Here is a 24420-nt window from a genome sequence, read left to right on the forward strand (position 1 = left end):
CTTCCCCCTTTCTCTTTGTAAAAGGAGGGAGGGGGGGACCCCCCCCTCCTTCTCTCTTTTCTCGTCACCTGCACGCGCCCGTGTTGGGACACCGGCACCAGCCCCGAGCGAGACACACGACCTATCAATCATGCGGCGATATTCCTCCGTGACGCGCAATCTAGAGGTAGGTGGGCGTACGGAGTAAGGAGTCGTCGTCACCTTTGACCTTCGACGCGTGTCTACGGACCACTGCCGTTCTCGCAAGAGTGAAACGACCGTTTCCGCTGCCGTTTCCACTCGCATTCGACTGTCTTTACTTTTGACTTTAGCTATTCAATTATTTAGCAGAAAGATGACAAATAAATGCATTTTGGATAAAATGATAATGAAATATGCATTAAAGAGAAAATTAGAAAAAGCATGATTTTAATTTTTCAGTAGGGTAATCCGGGGAAAATGCCACTATTCCGTAATTTCTAAGTATTTTGACGAAGGATACTACTTGTCGTTCTGTCACCTGCACTGAATGCAATCAGCTGATTGTGAGTAGATTACTGGTACTCTTTATCGAAATACTTGAAAATTACGGAGTAATGACATCTCATTTATATTTATAGAAATTTTTGTTATTGTTACTATTAAAATAATAAAAAAAAATTGACTTTTTTAATTATAACCAAATACAAATGTAATGAAGATATTTTTTATTTGTTTTATTTTATTTTGATCATAATTAATAATTACAAAAATATTGTTTTTCAAAATTAAGTATTTTCCCCCGAGTTACCTTATATTCTATAACGACTTTTAGTAGAATTTATTTTATCATCAGTCTTATCGAAACGCGATCGATCGAAAAAAATAAAAAATTTTGATTCGCCTCTATTCCTTGATTTTCGCGGATACGAGAAACATATCGTTTTTCTTTCGAGACGGAAGCGTGAACTCAGAAGGGATAGATCTCTATAACTAACGCAGCGAACTTTGACATTAGCAGTGACATGAGCGTAGTAGTCATCTACGGCGCTGCCGTGTCTTTGCCCGCGGATGCATGAGCTAAAGTCAAGTGGCTCATTTTTCGTCGAGAACGACCCTCGACCTTCCTCCATCGCGCGAAGATAACTCGTATACGAGATTGCGCCGTCCATGTTCCGTTTCCTGGAGCTTTCGCCGAGTCTCTGCTAAACGTTCGATGATGATCTCCACGAGTCATAAATTTCTTCCGGCTTGCTCCTTGAACGTCTCTAACAACGCAATTGTCTCCGAGATAATTTCTGAATTTCGTGAAATTAATGCGTCGAAATATATTATTAGAAATTATGAGAATTGATTTTGCATTCTGTCAAAATATTTGCTGAATAAAGTCAGGTGAATATCTGACAAATTTAAAAACAACGAACGAAGGAGAATCATAAAAATATTTTAAGTATTTTTCTAGTAAAATAATTTATAAATTCTATTTAAGACGCGATAATATGGAATTTGTAAAAATACAAATTTTACCTTTCATCAGTTTGCCGTAAAAAATTTATATTATAAGCAAGATTATGTGTATTACAACGAAACCACTGCGTGATACTGCTTAAGAGGAGATATTTCATGCATAATGCGACCTTCGGCCTCGATAATTAACAAAATTATAGCCAATTTGGAAGAAACCAAAGACGTTCGATCATTTTAAAAAGAAACAAAAAGCACTTGGCCTTGGATCTTTCCGCCACAGAGTAATTTATACAAGATTGGTGCGCAAGAAAATACGAATATTGCCAGAACATTATATTTAATCAGATTCCATTACATTTTAATTTATATTTCAGAAATTACGCACCTTTTCTCTTTTTGTTTACTTCTCCTTTTTTTTTTGTTAATTTAAGAAAAATTAACAATGGGTTTCTTAAAATTAAATTTTCCCTGTATCTTTGGAAACTAAATTAACACAAAGTACGATGAATATAATAAAATAAAATGTGTTATCGAAATTAGTTGAATTTATGCCAAAACAAGTTTGCTCGATGGAAAAATCTGCTCTGTGAAATAATGTATATCTCAACTATTTGATGGGCCTGTTTACGATGTGAAAACAACCTGCGGATCCTCTTTGCAACTCTCTTCATCGAGGTGGTCCATCTAGCCTTTGATATGCCGGGATGTTCCTTAATAATTCAAGCGGCTTCGCAACGTAATAAACACGCATCTTCGTGCTTTACTCCTCGTGGATTGTGTGCGTTTTTCTCGTCTTTGTCGTCGATTGCTCCGTTCTGGTCGCAAAAAGTCATTAGAGGAACAGGTTTTAGAGTTTCCAGTTAAGTCATCAGGACAACATTTTAAAGCCGTCAATAGTGCCGATAGCGGCAGTAGTCGCTCAGTAATTTACAAACGTTTCAATATGTGCGTCTAGAAATGTATGACCGTTTTTATGCCGTCGCAATTCCAAATTACATGCCATAAGCAAGAATCGCGCGAAATGCCCGCGGAATTCGCAAAAACTGATTCCGCGTCTCGCTTTGCAACGGCGCGATTACATAAGTTCACAGAGAGAACATGTCCATGATGATATGTACGCCGCGATGATATGTCAATGATTAAATTGCACACAAATTATATAACGTATTTTTCATAAAAAAGTGATTTTTTTTTATATTTTTCTAAAAAAAAAATAAAAATTATACGTCTCAAGTTTTCATCCTGTCTCAGATTTTTATTTTCAATTTTAATCAGTTATTTAAGTAATTTACGAAATTATTTTGTCTTTATTTTTCACATTAATTATTAATTACACGTACTTATTATTAAATTTATAACCAGAATGTTATTTAATATTTTATAATTAATTTTTAATTATATTTTATAATTAATTTTTATTTGTAATTTTATATTAATTGAGATTAATACAATTTTACAATAAATATTTTAAAATGTAAAATGCAGTTACGAACGCATGTTTAATATTTATTTAAAATAAAAACGTAATGCAACGCCGCTTGAGGTACTCATTTGATTCTTAAAAATATTTATGCATCCATTTTTTTATCATATTTTATCTGTATCATCCTTTCGGTAGTTTCGTTCCACCAAGTGCGAGCAGGTTTACCCCTTTGATTTTCATTTCCAATAACGGTGGCACGGTGCATTATCGTCAAGCGAAAGCGTAACGAGCACGGCGCACGTTGGCGCTATAAAACGTCCTCTGTGTGGGAAGGTGCAAGGACGTCGTTACGGAATAAAGCCGCGTACACACCTACGGATGACCGTGGCTCAGCTAAGCCCTAAGTAGCTTACGGATGTCACAGGAATATCCGTCGGTGACGTCCGCCTCCTCGTCCTCCGTACGCGAATTTTCTCTCTCCTTCACTCTCCACTCTTTCTCCCTTTCTCTTCCTCTTTCATTTCTATCTATCATCTCTCACCTTCGCGATGCAGAGCCTGTTAGAACGACGATGCCTACGCTGAAATGCCTACATGAAGAGCGGCTAATTGTGAAGCAGTTGATAAACTCGTTCATCGTCGCGACGACAGGCGCGGTTGGATTTTTTCAATGCACGGTTAGTATTATAATGCACTTTGCAATTACTCTTGATCGAGTCGAATAATTTTCGTGTACTTCATCTTCTCTCGTGGACCTACGCGAAAATGACATTAATCTTAAAGGTATTGAAAAAAGTGTCATAAGCTATTTAACACTTTTTCGGCGATAATATCTTATTATAATATTTTTATCATACATAAAAAAACTTTGGGTTTAATAGCAGTAATAATTTAACATTTTAATTTTTTGTAGCAGTAAAAAGTCTTTTTTTCAGATAAGATTATAATTTATGGAAATTACGAATTTTATCATTAATAATCTTGTTAAAATTAATATTGCAACACATACAATGTGTGCACATAAAATCCTTGTCTAATCAACGCGATAATGTTAAATTAGCACGTAAAGAAATGCAATAAATTGGAAATGAAAGTGATAGCAGGCCGAAAGTAGCCCGCCAGCAGATAGAAATTCCTCGCTTCTACCTTGCCCGGCTGCACCTCCTTTCATCCTCCCTTTCACCTTCTCCGCATTATCGCCGTTACATGAAACGAGACCCACGCGTATGTGCGTTGCGAAAACGCGTCGGCGAAGGCTACCCAGATCGATTTCGCAGGTACAATGCGCCTGTCTCTCCAATAGCCTTGCACATATATGCATATATGTTGCACCAAGTAACACGATAATTCTTCATCGGTGATATATTGTAACGGAAAAAAATAAATTGCTTAAGATACGTTAAAAAATGTTCTCCATTTTCTGCGGGAAGCGATCATATGATATCACATCGATTGTTAATGTGATATAAAATATTTTAACTTGATAAGATAATAAAAGATTTCTGCAATCAGTCTTTTAGTTCTATCGACTTTCTATTTTATTAACTAGATCCCTGATTTTTCTCCGATATAAATAAGATAGATTTTCGAAATTTTTCCCTCATTAAATCCTTCAATTGGATCTTAAATGGCCCATTGAACGATTAGATGTCGAGCGGCTCGGTTGAATCGTCCCGCTGATTGAAATCGAGAACAAAACGTAGCGGACGCGCGGCGCTCTCGGAATTGAGATGAATGCAGCGCGAGCAAGATTGATTCCCTTCATTAAGTCGCGGCCTCCGCACGCACAATTAAACGCTCATTACAAACGGCATGCAAAAGCGCATACGAACCAAGTCGAGCCAAGTATGTCCTAACAAGAATGAGTATTCCGTTCACGGAGGTCCCTCTATTATTGCATTTCGCGTTTGAGATTGCAATGCCCGACGATGCGCATTAAAAACGCGTTATCTCCCCCCTCCGTCTTATTTTTTCCGCTCTTGCGAGATACTCCACTGCTCTTCATCGAAGAAAATTCAGTCCCATCGCGTCCCAAAGACTTTCCGCCGCGCTCGCGGACAAATGTAGACAAATCTAGATCAAGCCGACCACCTATAGTGCATCAGTTATATGTATATGTATATATGTGTATAGTGAATGTATCGCTAAATTTTTAATATTCTTATTCAGAGAGCAGTCACATGTGTATTGAAGAAAAGTTAATCTCTAATCTTCACAAAATTAAAAAAATTTTATTTTAAATTTAAATATTTTTTTAAAAATAATTTTCTTCAACTCTTGCATAATTAAATGCGGATATGCAACGTTGATATATCAATAAAAATATTTTTGTCATGTTTGGCAAGAGACGACGATATTGTTTACAAAAAGAAATTAAATTAAATTAAAAGACAATTTTTTCAATCACGCGACATTGCGCGTTGTCACTTTTAACATGTCCAGTTGAAAGTCCTTCGACTCGCGAATCAATCATGCGCTGGGTGGACCACCCAGTATGTGCGACCGAACAATGACCAAAGTGGATTTTAAACGTTTCCGTGCGAGCGTAAAAAAAGCGCAGAAATTTACGTTCGCTCGTTGCTCGCGCGCGGAAAGAATGCGATGATATACTATAGTTTCGTAAGGTTCCGGCCGCATCGTCGACGGGGAATGCTCCTCTATCTCAGGAATCTCCCGGCATTAGCTCTTTTTCCGCGCGCGTTTTGTTTTTACGGCTATGTGTATGCCGATGACACTCGTTTGCGCGGGATGCACCAACGGCGAGAGGAGACCAACGTCTTCTCTTCGCCTCTCGATACCGGGAAACGCGGCTAATAATTCCGGCGGTCTCGTCATTACGGTTATCATTATTTCAGCAAATGGACCTCCTATCTGCCCCGCTTCGCTCGGTTGCTCGCTCCGAAGGCGATTCTTTTCACTCGTCTCCTTAGTTCTGAAAGGCTTAAGGTCGCACACCACGGGTGAGACCGCTTTTTGTCCCTCTACGAACCGACCATGCGATTTACACGACGCGCAAATTTCGCGCGAGGAGTCTGAATTTAAAGAGGTAATACAGTGTCGTCTATTTATTTGTATTTGCAAAGATCAAAAATATATGTATAAAAAATATCAGATTGAAAAAATAAATATTATATACTTGAATAAAAAATTCCCAAATAGTTGACAGTAATTATAAAGCATATATTGAGCGATATTTTTAAAAAATATGCCGATATTTATTATACAAGATATATATTTTGTCATATATTCTAAAATTACTAGAAAAATAAGAAGATTCTTGTGTCACGTGAGTTTCTTTTCCTCAAACAATGCTGTTTCTCGAACAAAAAATTGTCACATAAAAAAAGATAAAATAATTTTATTCAAGTGACGTAATTGTATTTTTTCTTCCGTTTACCGATTCAATTTTTATTGAGGCAGGTATTCTGGGTCCCTCACAGTTTTAAAATTTACATGCTAATGAGAGAACAGCAGTGGATATTTAATATAGATGTCAAAAATTATATCGATTCCGAGAAACTCACGTGACGACTTCCGCTCTTTAGCTATTTGTGTTTGCCGATTGGAATTACGTATAGCAAACACTGATGACAGATTGGGACCTTTTTGCTCATAAATTTGCTTAGTGGTCATTTAATTCCCGCACGTCTTCGAGCCATTAAAAAGATATTGGCGCCTCGTAGAAACTTAGTGCCGAATTCGGCATCACGCATCGTTATGGAGACCCATAATATCTCGAGATATTATTTTCTCAGGAGCGAGACGCCGACCCCATATGCGTCGCAATGCGAATAGCAAGACAAAGTAAGGCAATTTTTTCTTATCTTATAAAAAACTAATTTATTAATATAAAATATTTTTCTAAATTTCTATATGAAAAAAATATTTTTTTAACATCCCCATACATATCTGTAAGAATAATTTTAATAATGTTTAACAAATTTGGGAGCACTTGCAGTTTGCGAATAATCACTCTATGAAATGTTGAAAAAGAAGAAATAGTTTGAACAAAAAATACTATAATCTTCTCTCTTTCTAACATTTTTATGAAATAATATATTAATTATTAATGTTGGATATAAATTAAAAAATAAAACTAACATATGACTAATAAAAAAACGCTGTTGATGCGATTTTTATAAATTTTATTAGCATTATGTGCGAGTTTTTTAGAAAAATTTTGTCGACGCCGATGACGTTGACTCGCTCCGAATAACACGTGCTTGTATGTGAAACACCGATTGTAGAACGAGTCTTTATAGCTCGTAAATCTGTTCTGTCGCTACGTGATCTTTCGATCCCTTTCTTTTCTCCAAGAGAATTAATAGCCTCCCGCGCAAGTTTGGCGCCAGATATATAGATATATTATAGTTGAAAGGTTCGACTAAGTTTTTATTATAAATATGGAAATATTAGATAGCTTTTTATGAAATATCTGGGAGTGGAATTTGAATGTCAGTAATTATAATTGTATCAAAGATTAAGATTTTTAAAAGTGAGAAACTATTTAACTATAAGAAAATTAAACTTGTTAGGTCTAAGAATCCTGTTTTTTTTTTTTTTTTTAATATTATATAAAATGTTTTGTGCTTTGAAAATAAAAAATAAAGTGTATTTCCATACTTTAAAAGGAATAATAAGAAAAACAAAGGACAAAAATTGAGTTTACTTGAAAAGAACAAACCTATCGCTATGTCTGACTATCATGTATCTGTATTCACTTAGCGATCAGCCGCAGGAACGAGTCAGGTTTCCGTGTCGGGTTTGCGAGCGAGACGAAAGAGACGCTTTCACGGTTGACTTCGGCGCAGCGAGACAATGTCTTTTGGTAGTGGCCGTAGGTTTAACGGTGGCCGATAGAAGAAGAAAGGGAGCAAGAAAGAGAGGGATAAAAAAAAAGGGGGACATCACGTTTCGCGTTTTCCTCGACGGTGGTGATTCCGTCCTTCGCACGCTCGAAGCGTGCTCGTAACCACCATCGATGATTCATGCTGTTCGTCGCGGTCACTCTTGCTCTCGAAGAAGCTGAAGTAGAAGATTGGCAACGGTCTCCGGCTCCGCTGCGATGCCCCTTTTTCGTCCCGCTCCATTCGTCATCTCGTGGCGCACCAGGGAGGACGCCTGGTAACCTTTACTTAGCTTACATTTCCACAGGAGAGACAAAAAGCCCAGCCGGGCGGATGATGACTCTCGAAACATCAGAGGCCCGAGCGCCCGCCTCGCGGGAACGCAGCTCTTTTCCTAGGCGGCACTCTTTCTTTTTCTCACCCTCGCAGTCGCTGTCCGAGACCGAGTCGAGACGTAATAAAATATAAGAATAAAATAAAAGGAAGATGCAAAATGTAAGAAATTAATTTTTTAATTACCCTTTTCGCGGGCACATGGTCAAATGTGCAGGTATTAAAAGGCATTTGTCTATTTTACGTTTTTTAATAAAAGCTGGCATACATAAAAAAAAACATGACTCTAAAAATGTTAACAAGTGATTTTTTTTTTTCTTTTACAAAATAATTTTTTAAGATCCCTTGTTACTTTATGTTGATAACAAAGAATAATTTAGTCTCACTTACACTCGTTGCGCGAACAAAGAGAAACGCGAGCAAGGATCAATGGGACATAAAATCAGTAAGAGGAAGAAAGGGAGTCGGTAATAAGTCCGCCGGAGAATCGTCGCTAATAGTCGCTTAAATGCGAAAGCTATCCTAGCTAAGGAGCTAGTCCTAGAATCGATAGTCGTAAAAATTCCTGAAGAAACGGACGAGTCATTTCGGGCTCTCGTCTTTCCCGCCCTCTTTTGAAATCTTCTCTCCTTTATTTAGTCCCTCTACCCAAATTTTTCTGTCCAATTATTGTTTTTGTTTTCCCTTTCTCATTGCCTTTTTTTTTTTTTTTTAGTATTGATTGACCGAGAGACAATGTGCAAAGTAAACTTGCACTGTAAAAAATGTTTATTAAATATGAAATATTTATATTACATATTTATATGTAATATAAATATCATAAATTAAACATGTTCAAAAATTTCAATATAGTTTGGTCTGAATTTTTGGATCTGGGAGAGAAATTTTAGACAATCTATCTTAATCATCTGGCTAACTCAAATAACTCGAATCAAGATTCTTTCTCTCTCTCTTTCTCTCTCTCTCTCTCTCTCTCTCTCTCTCTATATATATATATATATATATATATATATATATATATATATACATATATATTCCTCAAACCTAGACTATATTCCAAGTCTGGTTAAAGTACGAAGCTGCTCCTCGGAGGAACCGCGTAAACGAGGAAAAAGAATGGACTTAGATGCCAGCGATTAAACGTTCCGCCGCGCGTCTATTCTTAGAGACCGACTCGAACTTTCTTGTGATATTTCATGTGTAGAGTAGTTGAACCTGTTTATGTCTCGGCAAGCTTCTTACTTGTTTGGAAGTTAAATGCAGATCGGATACGAAGCCGCGTCTTACGCGAGTCTATAAAACAGCGGTCATTATAAGTAGTTACGGTAGACGATGGTCAGACAAATTTGAAGCGCTTACATAGTTATCTACCTTGTCATCATACGTCATTTATTTAAATCGTCTCAAATTAAATGTCTCGAGAAGTCTTATTAAAATATAGTTTAATTAATTGAGCTATTGCTTTATCTGAAATGAGAAATCTCGGTATATAAGATTTTCTGTTTGCAAAAGCCTACCTGAATAAACGTGCATAAAAAAAGTCGATAAAAAGACACGAATACAAATAAAATAAATTTTTTAAATTTATATTTTCTTACAGCATTTAATTTTAATAATATGCATTTTAATATAGGAAAATCTGCGTTTCTGCAAAATCGTAAAACTGCCAAAACGAAATAATCAAGTCATGTAAAGGACGACGATGTTTTTCGCTATACGGGGTCTAACTTTATTTCCCTGCCGAATCGTATAAAGTTAGATCTGTTTTGTATTCTTCGTTTATCACCCACGCCTATGCCCATAATCATTGTTTGGCGTAGGAGGATCGTTTCGAGCAAACAGGTTCGCATTAAGGCAAGGAATCCGATGTTTCCTGGAAATCACTTGATGATGTGACGCGCAGGTTTTCGAATCGCGATGCTCACGCTATTCGATGGAGTCTCATGCCGCTTTCTTTCTTTCTCTCTCTCTCTCTCTCTCTCTCTCTCTCTCTCTCTCTCTTTCTTGCTCTGCGAGATTCGAGATTAGTTATATCAGATAACGGCCGGCTGGCCGGTCTGCTGATTGCCCACCTGAGCGCAATCCAGTTAGAAATAGGTGCCGCCGATGAACCTACGACCTCTTCCGGAATTTCATCGTTAGACTTTATCAAAGGTGCTGATTTTATTCCAATCGTAAAATACATTTGCCACAAGCTTTAACTTACATATATTATGATGACAGTTTTGCTGTTGCAGATCCTTTCGTCGAAAGCGAGAGTGAGCGTATATCGATATTGATTGCGCTCTAGATTTAAATGTGCAAATAAACAATTATTGAAAGTGATTTAATTAGTCTAAGAAAATGTACTAAATCTCCAAACAATTTTTTTTGGTTTAAAAATATTATTTATTTAAAAACTTATAAAGGAATTAATTATCTTAATCAAGCAACAAATATATTTCAATTAGTAAAATATAAAGGCAAGATATATCTTTTTGCAAAATAAATTTAAAAAATTTGCTTTTTTTATTTTTATTATACCAAATTACTTCTTTTAAAAAATTTTTATTTTTTGACTGTTTGTTTCAAAAACACTAATTTTCTTTATTTTAATAAATCATTTTTTATCTTCATGTAAATATTTTTTTATATTAAAATGTTTTAATATATATTGTAAAAATTATAATTTTTATTCAATGCAAATAATAATTTTTTTAATATGGCAAATATCTTTGAAAGTGAAGTATATATTTATTTAAATAAAAAAAAATTAACAAAATATATTTATTTGATTAAAAAATATTTTATGTTTAATGTAGTAATTGATGTCAAACAAAGTATCTTGCAAAGTTGCAGTAACCTCATTACAAATAAAATTCTTGCATAATAAGCCTTCTTCCAATGATTCGTAACATATTCCTTTTGGAATTTATTAATACAAAAAATACAGCTTACTTTCTCAATGTTCATTATTTGCACAATTCTTTCGCGTATGTATGACTCAATTATTAATTCAAATTTTGAAATATAAATTACGATGTATCATTTATATAAGTAAATCGTTAACGAATAAGCTGCTTATATCCGTCCTTTCTGTTATAAATTGCGTCGAACGTGCGTGTAATTTTGAGGTTGAGGTCGCTTACATAGATGTTGTGCATCGAGTTAGCATCGCTGCGGTAAACAGCACCGCAAAGATGTCACCAGGTTGCTTGCTTAAACATATATAACATCAGGACAATTACGCGGCATTAACTATAGCTCTCGCTCACGTAACACAAAGCAATTTATTTTACAACTTAAGTGCATCTGTTTCATCACTAATATTGTAGTTGCAACGCGTTTCGTTCGTAACAAGCGCGCATTATGAAGAAATTTTGTTAAACGCATTTTGTTTTTAGCATTTTGCAAAAAATATACACATTTATTTATATATATGTTAAAGAATATAATAATCTAATAATTATCTATATATATATATGTTTTTTTTTTTTAAGAATGAATATATAATGCACTATCTTACAGGCAGAAAGAGCGTAAAGAGATGTAACTGAAAAGAGAGCAGGATTCAGTTCCTACGTAGATCGTAGGTCACTACTGCAGGTTAACGATGGTCGGGGAGTACCGCGGCAAATCGCTGTAGTAAATCGGTATCGGAGCCGTTGTATAAGGGATACCCCCACGTTAATCTATCTCGATAGGCCGCGGAACGCGTTTGGTGTTAGAACGGCCGCTACAAACGCCGGCACGCAGCAAGGGGCAACGCGAGAACTGGAGGAAGCAAGATTAGGGCCAGTGCACCTGCGCTCTCGACGTTGGTATAATCGTACATTAAGTGCCCCTAATCCGATAAGGAATTGACTGACAAATCGTCCTACTCCGGCGCGCTCGCATACACACGCATACACGCTCGTAAACTGAGTGGTACACGCGGATGCTGAGACGGAAAGAGAGAGTAAAATCTCTAATGTCAGTCGCTCCGTCATTTCCATAAAGGAGCTCTATGTATGAAGTTTATTATGAGGCGATTCTACACGTGTTTTCTCAGCCGGATCAAGCGTGTTCGAGCGCTCGAATCAGAGAACTGAGAGTAGTTTTCTAAGGTGTAATTTTCTCCGTAAGCGTAAAAAGAAAAAAGAAAACAAGCGTGCACATATTACGTGACGTGTGTTTGATGAAAACATTCACTGTATTCACTTTTGCTCGAGATCATAATTAAGCGAATAGAGCGTTACAGTCTTGCTTTTGACGTATCGGCTGTCATATTCTATTTGAAAACGTATTTGAAAAGTGGAATTTGCTTTCGTTTTTTAAGACCCGCATAATAATTGAGCTATGACACAATCTGATTGGAAAAAGATGGCAAATCAACTAATGAATATTAATAATAAAATAAAAGGCTGTATATATAAAAAATGGTTATATTTTTCTACTAATTGTGGAGTAGATTGAATATGTAACAGATGATAGATCTGACAAATGACAAATCTGACAGATCTGACAAATGTGACAGATGTGATAGATTTGACAAATGTGACAGATTGAATTAATTATGGACATATTGTAGTAATTTTGGTAATGTGATTCCTACCTTATTCAGCTCTCAAGAACTCCTCCTATTGAAAAATTCGTCGCGTTACCACTTGACACTTCCTGACACTGATCAATCCGGAAAAGCAGCCCTCTCTTGAGTTTATGTGCAAAGTTCCACTGTCACTTCCACCGTACGTAATATTCGCTATGTGACGAACTGGCAATGATTTCCGGCAAGCTTGATTGACTCGCGTGATTTATTCAACCAAGTCGATTTTTTTAGATCGATTTAATTACTGTTATCGAATGCAACGCAAATAAGATCAAAATATTTCTAAAAAAAAAAAAAAAAAATAAATAAATAAAAGTGCATTAATTTGCTGTCCTTCTCTATTCGTTTCTTTTTTAATTTTGCAAGAATTCACATTAATTTTGAAGGCGACAACCCTGAAGATGTTCTTCTACATCTCTTTCTTTCTCTTTCTAGTTTTTCTTTCTCTTTGTCCTCGATAACCCACTTGCTCTTTTATTCCCTCCTCCTCCTCCTTCTCTTCCTCCTCTTTCTTTACCTCCTTGTGGAATTCTGCGATCGCGAAGAGAACCAACCGGGACTCCCGATGACGCTCAAGGTGTCACCTTGACGAGACGCTACGAATCGTTGATTGTGCAGTGGAAAGTTTGTCAAGAGGGAGATCTCGCGATGGCTCGAGCCTATGGTCTCGGGAGAACTGACAGCGGCCTCCGCTCACCGAAGGTAAGGTAAGGTACACCCTACTACTACTTCACCACTACAGTTGCTAGAGAATACTACTTCTACCACTACTACTAATATTAGTCCACGCGGGAGATCGGCTCTCCCTCTTTCTGCAGTCGTGGCCGCGCGAGTCGCGTTCGCTCTCCGGTTAGGATGTATGTATCCCTCGTTTTTCCTCTCTCTCTCTCTCTTTCTCTCTCTTTGTCTCACATCAACACATGTACGTATGTAATCTCTCTCTTTTGTTCGCTTCGCTTACGCCAATCTACCTTCGTTTTCTCTCGATGCGACCGTCTCGGCTCGACCGGCTCTGAATGCCCTTACTACACACGCATTCAGCACATGAGCTCGCCTAGGCCTCGTCGTTGTTCGTGTTCGCACGTCGACGGCATCAGCGACATGTGTGGAAGCCGGGGCACGCGTGTACGCGCGCCGTGTAAGAACGGCCGGGGATGCTGCGGTACAGACTACTATGTCGTCAGCGTCTGATGTCGGTGATGCCGCCGCCGTCGCCGCCGCTCATTGTAAATCGCCGCGATTCTCGTGGGACCAACACCTCTTCACATACTTTTTTCGCGCCATCGGTAGTGTACCTTGTGAATTATTTTATAGATAAATCGATAATATTAGTTTTAATAATAATTTTACTTGCTGCAATTACTAAAAGGGCTGAAATTCCTTTTTCAGTTTGATTGCCATTAGCTATAGCAGCTCCCACACCTCTTTCAGCATTAGTTCATTCTTCAACCTTAGTAACTGCAGGAGTTTATTTATTAATTCGATTTAATAAAGTCTTAATTAGAAGAATGATAGATAAAATTTTATTATATTTATCAATTTTTACAATGTTTATATCTGGATTGATTGCAAATTTTGAAAATGATTTGAAAAAGATTATTGCTTTGTCTACATTGAGACAATTAGGATTAATAATGGTAATTTTAAGATTAGGATTAAATTTATTGGCTTTTTTTCACCTATTAACTCATGCAATTTTTAAATCTTTATTGTTTATGTGTGCAGGAATTATAATTCATGGTTAAACTTGAAGCTATGTTAGAGAAAGAGAGAGAGAGAGAGAAGGGGAGATTTTTTGTTTTCTAAAATGCATTCTTTAGATGGAATATAATTAAATATAAGATAATTTAATGGCAGTTCCGTTTGATTTGATTTTTTTTTTTTTTTTTCTTTTACATAGCTTAAGAATAAAGATATTTGATAATAAAAATTTGTTATGATATATACCTTGATCAGAATTTAATTTACAAACTCATCGGTAATATTTTTTTTCCTCCGTTCATTTTTTGCATCTCTCATTTATTTGTTATATTATTGTTTATTTCACGCGGACCCGTTTAGTCCTTAGAGATACTCCATACATTTTTTGTTTTAATGACGAACAAAGCCGATAAATTATGAATGCATCAAGATCGGCAAAATCGAGAGTCGCCACGGCAGTTATTCGATGAAAGGCTGCCAAGTCCTATTACACTTGGTGATCACGGTTCGTGAGTAAAGATTTAGGTGATGTTGCAAATGAGAGAGCCTCCACACACCGTGCGCACTTGCCATTTCGTTTCCTGGATCGTAAATATATTCTCGAAGCGAACAAGAGAGAGAGGTCGAACGAAAAGATCGAGAGAGGGAGGAAGAGAAAGGAAGAAGCGGCGAGAAGGGGTGTCGGACGAGAGGGGAAAGAGAAAGAGGCGAGAAGGGTTGATCGATAGCGAAAAGGGGGAAAGGGAAGTGATGCGGTATCGTATTTTCTGTCCGCTCATGCGGAATCGGCATGTCGTAGATATCGTTCCGCGATCTTCCTCTCCCGGTGGCGGCACCCAGGCTCTCGACTCGGTGAGTTAACGGTGCATATACCGCGTGTCGATGCTGTCTTCTTGGAATAAGTATGTCGCCAAATCGTTGGAATGTGTGCCAATGAGGAAGACGATGAGGAACCAACGATCGCGAAGGTGCGGCGGTCGCGAAAGAAATCGTTGCCATTGTGTATTCGACGACGATGTTTTGCGGTAGCGACGACTGCATCTTGTGTATATGTATGTGTATATAATCTGGCGAGGAGGTCCGTTGTAGGTAGATACGAAAAATATGGCTAATCAAGATGTTGGATTAAATAATTATACGTTTTATAATTATTGTAGGTTTCTTTTCTGAAAGACTCATTTTATTTCTTACGCTGATGAAATTTTATATAGCATATTTTTTTATACGAAATTATGAATTATATTAGGTGCATTGAAATTTAAATTATAGTTAGGATTATTTTGCAAATAACAATTATTTTTTCTTTTAATCGCGTTTATTAAATTTTTCCTCAATGTATATAAATTTCCTGTTAATTCAGTAGAACGCATTGCTTTGTATCGGACGTTGGCAATTTAGAAATTAAATATTTAATAATTTAATATGCCCGCGCATCGAAACAGGTGTAAAAAAATTATATCACCTCAACTCTTCTCTCGAGTTACGTTATTTCATTCGCGAGATGTAAGAAATTTCTGAAAAATAATTCTTGCATAAATTTACAACATGGAAAATATTACAATCTGTACGACATAAATAAATAATCCTTGCAGCGACAGCAGCTGATCTCGTGGCATGGCGTCGCGCAGAAGCCGAGCGCCGTAGTGGAGTGTCGAGGCCATGCGTGTCGCGCAGGACGAGATTAATAAATCGCATGCGGAGGCCTCTCCACCTTTCTCTCGCGCCGACGCGCGTGCTGGCCGCGAAAAAATCCACGGGTAAAGCCCATTTGCCGTAGGACCGCGTAAATCACCGTCATTGTCTTGTTGCTTTATTACCCTCCCCCTTATGTCCGGTGGAGCTCTCTCTGGCCGCTGCCACCGCGAGGGACACGTCCCGGCAACGCGTGTGCGACGCGACGGACGCATGAGAGGCGCGCATAATACACGTGCGTGCGCGAACGCTTATACATACGCGGGCGCGGGGGGTGAGAGACGCGGAGGGAAACGCCGGCGCGGCAAACGAGGCGTTAGAGTTAAGTTAATTCAACCGGCTCTGCCTCCCAAGTAGCCAAGCGGCCACGGAAAACGTGAATCGCCGCTCGTCGGAAGTGGCCACGGATCGTTTCTGTATTACCCCCACGGCGCGAATGCGCGGCAGCGCATAGAAGAAACCGCGCGCAGTGTGGTGGCGGCCGCAGTGCCGCCAACAGTCGGGGATCTTTGATCATCAGAAGGGGATTAGGTGGATGAATATAAGTCAGTTCTCTCCACCTCCTCACCTCCCTTTTTCCTCTCTCTCTCTCTCTCTCTCTCTCTCTCTCTCTCTCTCTCTCTCTCTCTCTCTCTCTCTCTTTCCCCTTTTCCCGCCGCCGCCGCCCTGCCCGCCCCTTTCCACCCTACGCGAAAATGACTAATGCGTTTCGCGTAGCCGAGAATTACCGCGGGGATAATGCGAAGGTATGGGAGTTCCGTCTGTCGGGTAGTGTGCGCCTCGGGACGCATTATGTATGGTAGCCTAATTTTATTGCGCCATTCAAAAGGGAACGCCATCGCGCGCGGGATATTCTTTTCGCTATGGAGATTATGGCGCGAGACCTTCTCGCGGAGTAATAACGAAAATTATGGTCGTTGCGCATAGTCTTCTCAAGAGACAGTGTCGCGAAGCGAAAATTCCGCCTCCTAGCACCGAGAGATCGGTGCGAAAAGCGAGCCTGCACACGTGGTTTATATTCACGATTTACATTGTGTCTGTATTTATAGTACACTGTTACTAGAGTGCTTGGTCAAGAACTTCAAAGGCATCTTGATTAAATAAGAAAAAACAAAATAGTTTATATAAACAAATATGTTTTAGATAAATGGATTTTTACAATCGCATTTGTAAGATTATTTTATTAAAAGATTTTATTAAAAGATTATCTTAACAAGCAAGAAAAAGACTGTAATAGTTATATTCCTATAATTAAAATAATACAGTTATAATATATGTATATTTTTTAATTTTTTTCAAAAATCATTAAATTTCTATTATTAAATTATAATAAAGGTTCTAAATATTTATCATATAAATTAATATCTGTTTATGGATTATTGCTTCTTTTAAAAAATCCAAAATGAATATTTCATGAAAATCAATATTAATGTCGATTGTCTAGCATTCATTCTTTAATTTTATTGATAACATTGATCGATCGAATAATAATGCAATAATACATCGTATCAGTCTTTAAAAAAAAATTATAAGATTATCATATATTTATGAGTCTTTCTTCCTGATTTGGTATATATAAAAAATTAGAGTATTCTAGCTCTAATTTTGTATATATTATAATGTATTTATATTTTTCATGTTATATTATATATGCGCATGTTATATTACACTGTAAAAAATTTTCTAAAAATTTAACATTTTTCAATTTTTAGATCTGGGTGTCTGAAGGAAATGTCAGAAAATCCGTTTTAATCATTTTTCTAAAAATTTAGAAAAACTTGTCTGAAAATTGAAGCGTGTCTGAAAATTCAGACAGTGTGTCTACAAAGAAGCTGCAGATACTTTGTCTGAAGTTTCAGTCAGTCTTTTTTTTTTTTACAGTGTACCTACAGCGAGCTTTCTCCTTAGCAAGATCTCGTCCGTGGCGACCGTGGTGAGCGTAGATCACATTAGCCATGGTGGCTATTCGCAGATGCTACCAGAGTGCCATCGAGGAGACGGTGCAGTTGCAATTCTGAAAGAATGCATTACGTGAACATGCGAGCCGCATGTTAATTCACGCTTATTCGGCGATATAGATCATAATTTTGGTCGCGCGAGGCCACGTCATCGCTAATACACGTATTCGTCTTTTTTCAGGCGTACACATAAAGTGCTGCATTAATATCTCGGTATTTCAGATTTTCTTAAAACCTTGAAAGGTTTTAAGAAAATCTGAAATACCGAGATATTAATGCAGCACTAACCTACCAATTTTTTAAGAAAGGTTTTAAGGTTTACCTAAAAAATTGAAAGTTGAGATCCTGATAAAATACATCGGAGAATAATATTGAAATTAATTTTTTTTTTTTTTTTATATAGAATGATAGAACTAGAATATTAATTAATTGACTTTTGACGTAGTGTGACAGATTGATTATCCCATAAATATTATTAATCTAAAGATTGAAAATTGAACAAAGTATTAATATGTGAAAGATTTACTAAGATTAAATTGAAAATTGTTACAAAGACGATCGTTAAAATAAAAATAAATAATTTATTTTTGATATTTTTATAACAATATTATTATTATCCAAAATCGAAAAACTTTCTCAAGTGCTGAGACACTCCATAAATAGGCGAGAAACTGGCGTGATATTCCAACATTGGCTTGCAGACACTTAAGCCTATTAGAGTATAAGCCGGTAAGAGTAAAAGATGCGCTGATACTCCGGATTTAAAGTGTATTCGTTACGCGCTATTATTAATACACATGATATTTCTACCACGCAGAAACATATCTGTATGTTACTTAAGCTTGCTTACAACGCCTACAGAAAAGCCTTTACATATTTGTAAAGAAGACGACGCGCGCGACAGGATTAATTAACGTAATTGTTACCAATGGAAGCGCGACGATAATTTTTCCGTAATTTTTGCGAGTGTAGTCAAATTGATTGATTCGTGTATTAGTATTTTTTTCGGGACAATATGATTCAATAGCTTTGATATTATTCCAAGTATACGTTCTAATCTGTCCTTTTTTAATGAAAGCTATTGCAATAAATATAACACTTTAAAAACATATTGCTCTCAATATTTATCTGTGTGCGATTTTTCTTTACAACTATAATATTTATATATAATTGCAAAGAGTTGTATAGAAATCGTGTATTTAATTGCATAGAAGATATTATGAGTCGTATTCGCGCGGATTATACTAACCCGTCATAATTACTTTTAGCGTTGTGCGCAATTTCTCAGCCAGTCGCTAAATCCCAGACCGCATACGGAATGCATCGCATAAAATATACTCGGCGCTCTCAGCAAGGAATATCGCCACTAATTCCGTCTTAATGAGAGTTAAGAAAGACTTTGATTACTGGCGAGCGACACGTATTAGAATTACGGGAATCCATAAAATAAGTCATGGTATGGCTGAACGATTAAGACCATCTCGTCCCTCTCTCTCTCTCTTTTTCTCGAGAGAAAAGAGTGTAATTTACAAAGTAGAACAAAGTGTGTGTAACACTCTTGAGCGATCATTACTAGGGTTAATTAAATATTTAAATAAATACTAAGATTTTTATTTAAAGTACTAACAGAATTACTCGTGAATTTTATTCTATCTTCTATGATAAGCATTATTGCTGCATATAAAAGAGCACGAGATGATAAATTGATAACTGATATTATCATAATACTATTATTGTATTATTGTGGCATTAAAAATAAAAATTTCGAGTTTATAAATATTATCACCGTCGAGAAGAAAAATAACCACACGCGATGATCTTAAAATATGTATACAAGACACTCTAACGCAGTTGCGATGAGTAAAAGTATTCTTACTCGAATATACTACGGCATTGGAAATAAATAAAGTTGTCTGCATTCCTCTGTCTGTCGCGATCAAGTACGTTGCCTTTGTTTCGGATACATAAATGGCACTTCCGCCCACGTACCGCACGCACGTATGCAAGCAACTAAGAGTCAATTTATACATATGGTTGACTGACGCACGAACGACCGATTATAATTTCATATCGAACATTGATCGTCATGAATAATTAATACAAATTGTTTCCATCCCTCGACGGACGAACCTCCTATCGCGAATGCTCGACGCGCATTCCGCAGACATTCCCCGAAAGGTATCACTATTATGATTGCAAATGCTTTAATAAAGTAGTCTGTAAATCTAAATATGCACGAGTTGCCATCGAGATTAGAAGATACTGACGTTAAAAATTTGAGTATTCGCGTCCATATTAGAATATTGACAATAAATATTTATTAGGCGTTGACATCGCCTTGGAATATTAAGAGAATGTTTGCCGTAAAAATATTGATCTACAACAATTTGTTGCAGATCATGTTGCGAATTATTTTATTTCTATATTAAGAAGTTTATAATGAGAACTTCTCATTACACTTATATGTATTTATAAATAAATAGATAACAGTATAGAAATAGGTTGATTATGTTATATATTTAGTTTTAAATGTGTACGAAGTTAACTATTTTATTACTTGCTCCTATAATTCACTATACTTAGCGTTAATTGTATTGTCTCATATTGTCTATTGTTATCTCATATTTATTTTTAAAATTTTTTGCTACGTAGTAATATTTTTTTATTTACTTAGCGAACTTTTTTTTACCTCTGTGAAGTTTTCTTAGTATTGCACAATTGTCAAAATAAAAAAAACAAATTTTATGATTAACTACTGTTGTAAAGATAAAGAAGCAGGAAATATATATCGAAACTCTGTTTTAGAATTAGTATAAATTATGATAAATTATGATCTTGAAAATATATTATTTATGCAGATTTTAGAAAAATTGTAAAAAACTTGACTAATTTGAATAGAAGGTTAACAAAAATATATATTATCATAAATTATTTTATTAATCTTATTTAAAGTGCGTACTTCTCGTCATGTTCTCATATATTCTCTACAATATTGCGAAAAGTAATATGCTTGATCTACGTACATATTTATATATTAATTGTAGTGCTTTTTATTATTTTAATTAAAGCAAATATGATGATTGTAACAATAATAACATTTTATTAATGTTAATAAATTTAATATTAATGTTAATAAATTTGCACAAATTATATGCCAATTGTTTTAGCCTCGAAAAATATCGCATTCTGAATAATAAGTTTTGCAATAAATTGTGATATTTTGGGACAAACAATTGTCAGGCATAATTTCGCATAGTTTTGTAATATTTTTTTCATGATTCATTCTTCATACTTGTGTATTTGAAATTCTGCTCGAGTTATGCAATTTTTTCTCTTAATGATTTCTTTCGATAGTGCATATTACGTGCACGAATATACGATATGAATTCAACAAGAGCAAAAAAAGAAGGTTAAGATAAATTATCTAAATACGAGTGGAATTTTTTTACATTACGCAACTGTCATTACTTAACATGCGGTATATCATTATCATGTGAGTAAATTAATGAAACAAATTTTTTTATTCATTTATTTTTGCTTACTTTTTGTATCTGATATATGTGGAGATGGTACTGGTATATATTGCGTTCACGTCGGCATTCTTTCGCAGAAGAGCACAATAGACAGTTCATATTTGAAACATAAACAGACGTTTCACAGTTTGTGTATATATCTTCGAAATGTTAACTTTTATTATATACTTTTATCTTCTGTTATTTCTGATGAGGATAATGCACGGCCAAGGAAATTCGTGTGCCTGTAAATACGTGTGCTACTTTTTACATTTCGCGATATTATATGAATATCAAGAGTGCATACTAGAATGAGCATAATATTTTTTATAGGTAATCAACCGGATTCAGATTTTGCGATTGGCGTCAATCTCATTTATTATAAATGGTTCGTATTTCTGCAAGAGTATCTCAGAAAATAATAATTATATCAATAAAACAAATATAATTAACATAATAATCGAAATAAATATTCGTGATATATAGTAATAACGAAACCTCTGGAACGATCGTCTATCCCATCACAGCGCCAGAAGAGATGTTAAAAGTGTTAGAGGATAAGCGGACAATCTTTTACATCTTTGGACATTCACAATCTCCGGATGATGCAAATGTCCAATTAATGATGAGAGGTATTGCATTTTTGTTTAAATTCAAAATCATGTTCGATGGAAATTACAATTTTTTGTAATCTTTTATTTTAATTTTTTTTATTAAATCAAAGAAAAATACAAAAAAAAAGCACTTTTTCCATTATCAGCTCTCTGTTATGAAAGAACGGACAACGTTGTGTTACTCGATTGGAGTAAATATTCTAAGCTATTTTACTGGATCTCTTTCCAAAGAGCCGAAAAAGTAGGCCGCTTGTTCGCACAAAGTATACGACTGCTTGTAAAAAATGGCCTCGATATATCAAAGATTTATATCATCGGACATTCCTTGGGTGTCCCTATAGCTGGTTTTGCCGGTAAATGCAACGACTTTACGATACCTCGCATCACAGGTATGTGACTAAATTAAAATTGAAATCTTCGCATCTGGAATTTTTTTTTGACCCGTACAAATAATGATACTAAATAATTAGTATTTATAATAATTAATATTTATACTTATATTAATTATATTATCAATTATATATTATTATTAATACAGATATGTTAAAACATAATTAATTTTATTTTGATTATCAATAACTTTTACAATAGTTAATGATATTAAATAACTAATAGCTTTTTATTAAGTCTTTGTTAATAAGAGTAAATCCATGGAAGAATTTGCAATTTAAAATATATATTTTTTTTAATTGTAAAATTATCGTTTATAGCATTGGATCCTGCAAATCCTTTGTTCTATCCTTTCGGATGCTATCTGAGATCTACAGATGCGGCATGGATTGATATCATTCATACCGATATGGGAGGATATGGCACTCTCACCTGTATGGGAACAGCGGAATTTTACGCAAACGGTGGCACTCGCCCTCAGCCTGGTTGCAAGTTAATTGACAACCCATTTTCTAAAGCAGGTAAGTATCGAAGCGACTGCATATCCCATCATTAATTCTTTACAAATAATTTTTTACTTGATACATTACAAATTTTGAAACATTTTACAAAATTAAAAAAAAAAAAATAATTTGTTAACTGCGACCAATCATTGTTTGAAATATTTCGAAAATTAATTAACAAAGAATTATCTAATGTTACAATGTCGAATCCATCTCGCTAATACAAATCTACAAAGATTTGAATTAGCAAAATTTTAATCTTAACGTTTATCCTGTTATTATTAGATGTTTGCAGTCATCAAAGATCAGTCGAAATCTATGCAGAATCGAAATATCATCCTAAAGAATTTATTGCGGTACAGTGTCCTTGCTATGTTGATTATAAAGAAAATAAATGCAAAGGCAACCTGCAGAGTTACGTTGGATACGCTGCATCGGATGTGTAAGACGACAATTACCATTTAATTTTTTTTATTTATTTATCAAGCCCTAATTTAAAACTTATTTTTATATAATAACAAAAAATGTTAATGTACAACAATTTCTTGCAGACACGGATCATTTTATTTCCATACAGGAACTTTATAATGAGACTTACTCATTACTACACTTGAAATTTCTCTACTATACAGCAGAATTTCTCGATCCAGCCGTGAATCGTCCTATAAAAAATTTTCTGTTTGGCGAACGGAGGAAATAGTTTCAAGCCGGAAGTGGCGAATGTGTTTTTTGACTTGAGTATCATTGGCGGCAAATTAAAAGCCGGCCCTCAGAGGCCGGCAGGCCAAATGAGATTGTGAGAACGGCACGTTGCACACGCGAACGAATTCTAATTGTAAGTCGATGAAGCTGCGCTTGTCGAAGGAACATGAAATGCCCGCGGCGTCGTTATCCTTAACCGTGTAATTTGGCCATTTAATCCTCCCGCCTTGTTAACTTTGAATCTCCATCTCCGTTTCCGATGAATAAAAATCAGATTTTGCGCTAAATGGAAGTGGCTCTGTGATCTTAAGTAGTGATAAAATATTATAAAATGAGAGAATATATTTAGAAAATGTTTTACTTTATTTCAATTAGGATTGCACGAGATATCAAGACTTCAAGATTAGTCTTGATGTTATCTTGCCTTGTCTCGAAGTTTGAGACAAGATTAAAACAAGATTTTTAATTTGTTATCAAGACAATACCAAGATTATTGTCATGATTATTAATCTTGTCAAAATTATTGATTTTTTAAAAAAGCTAAAATATATATGTATATTTGTGTGTAAATTAGATGAGAAGAAATATTATTTTAAACAATTGTTTATAGTATTAAATAAAAATTGTTAAAAAAAATTGAGTCAAAATACAAGACAAAATTTTTGCTATCAAGGTTCATTCAAGATCAAGACAAGATTTAAGTTTTGGAAAATTTTCAATATCAATATCATATTTTTATCCAAATGGAAGTTAA

General features: G+C 35.5%; 2 protein-coding genes across 5 annotated transcripts in view; both read left to right on the forward strand.

The window, feature by feature from the left end:
- The window catches only part of LOC126851583 (uncharacterized), a 33348-nt gene extending 15210 nt beyond the window's left edge, over positions 1-18138 (forward strand). For 2 of the 4 annotated variants that reach the window (XR_007687706.1, XR_007687710.1), the window contains exon 3: positions 13030-13295. Coding sequence is in view for 1 of the 4 variants with exons in the window: in XM_050595693.1 (XP_050451650.1) it covers positions 13030-13301; positions 17869-18022 (426 nt within the window). In the remaining 3 variants the exon portion in view is untranslated. Of the gene's footprint in view, positions 1-13029; positions 13302-17868 lie in introns of those variants that run through there. The other 2 variants (XM_050595693.1, XR_007687709.1) reach the window with 2 other exon arrangements.
- Positions 18139-21537: 3399 nt separating this feature from the next.
- On the forward strand, positions 21538-24019 carry LOC126851579 (lipase member H-B-like). The gene is made up of 7 exons (XM_050595688.1): positions 21538-21704; positions 21791-21845; positions 21944-22089; positions 22218-22460; positions 22782-22982; positions 23250-23406; positions 23516-24019. Exons 1-7 carry the CDS (start codon positions 21626-21628, stop codon positions 23550-23552), a joined length of 918 nt encoding a protein of 305 aa, XP_050451645.1. The 5' UTR covers positions 21538-21625; the 3' UTR covers positions 23553-24019.
- Positions 24020-24420: the final 401 nt, after the last annotated feature.

Source organism: Cataglyphis hispanica, chromosome 8 (assembly GCF_021464435.1).
Source record: "Cataglyphis hispanica isolate Lineage 1 chromosome 8, ULB_Chis1_1.0, whole genome shotgun sequence".
Classification (NCBI taxonomy): Eukaryota; Metazoa; Arthropoda; class Insecta; order Hymenoptera; family Formicidae; genus Cataglyphis; species Cataglyphis hispanica.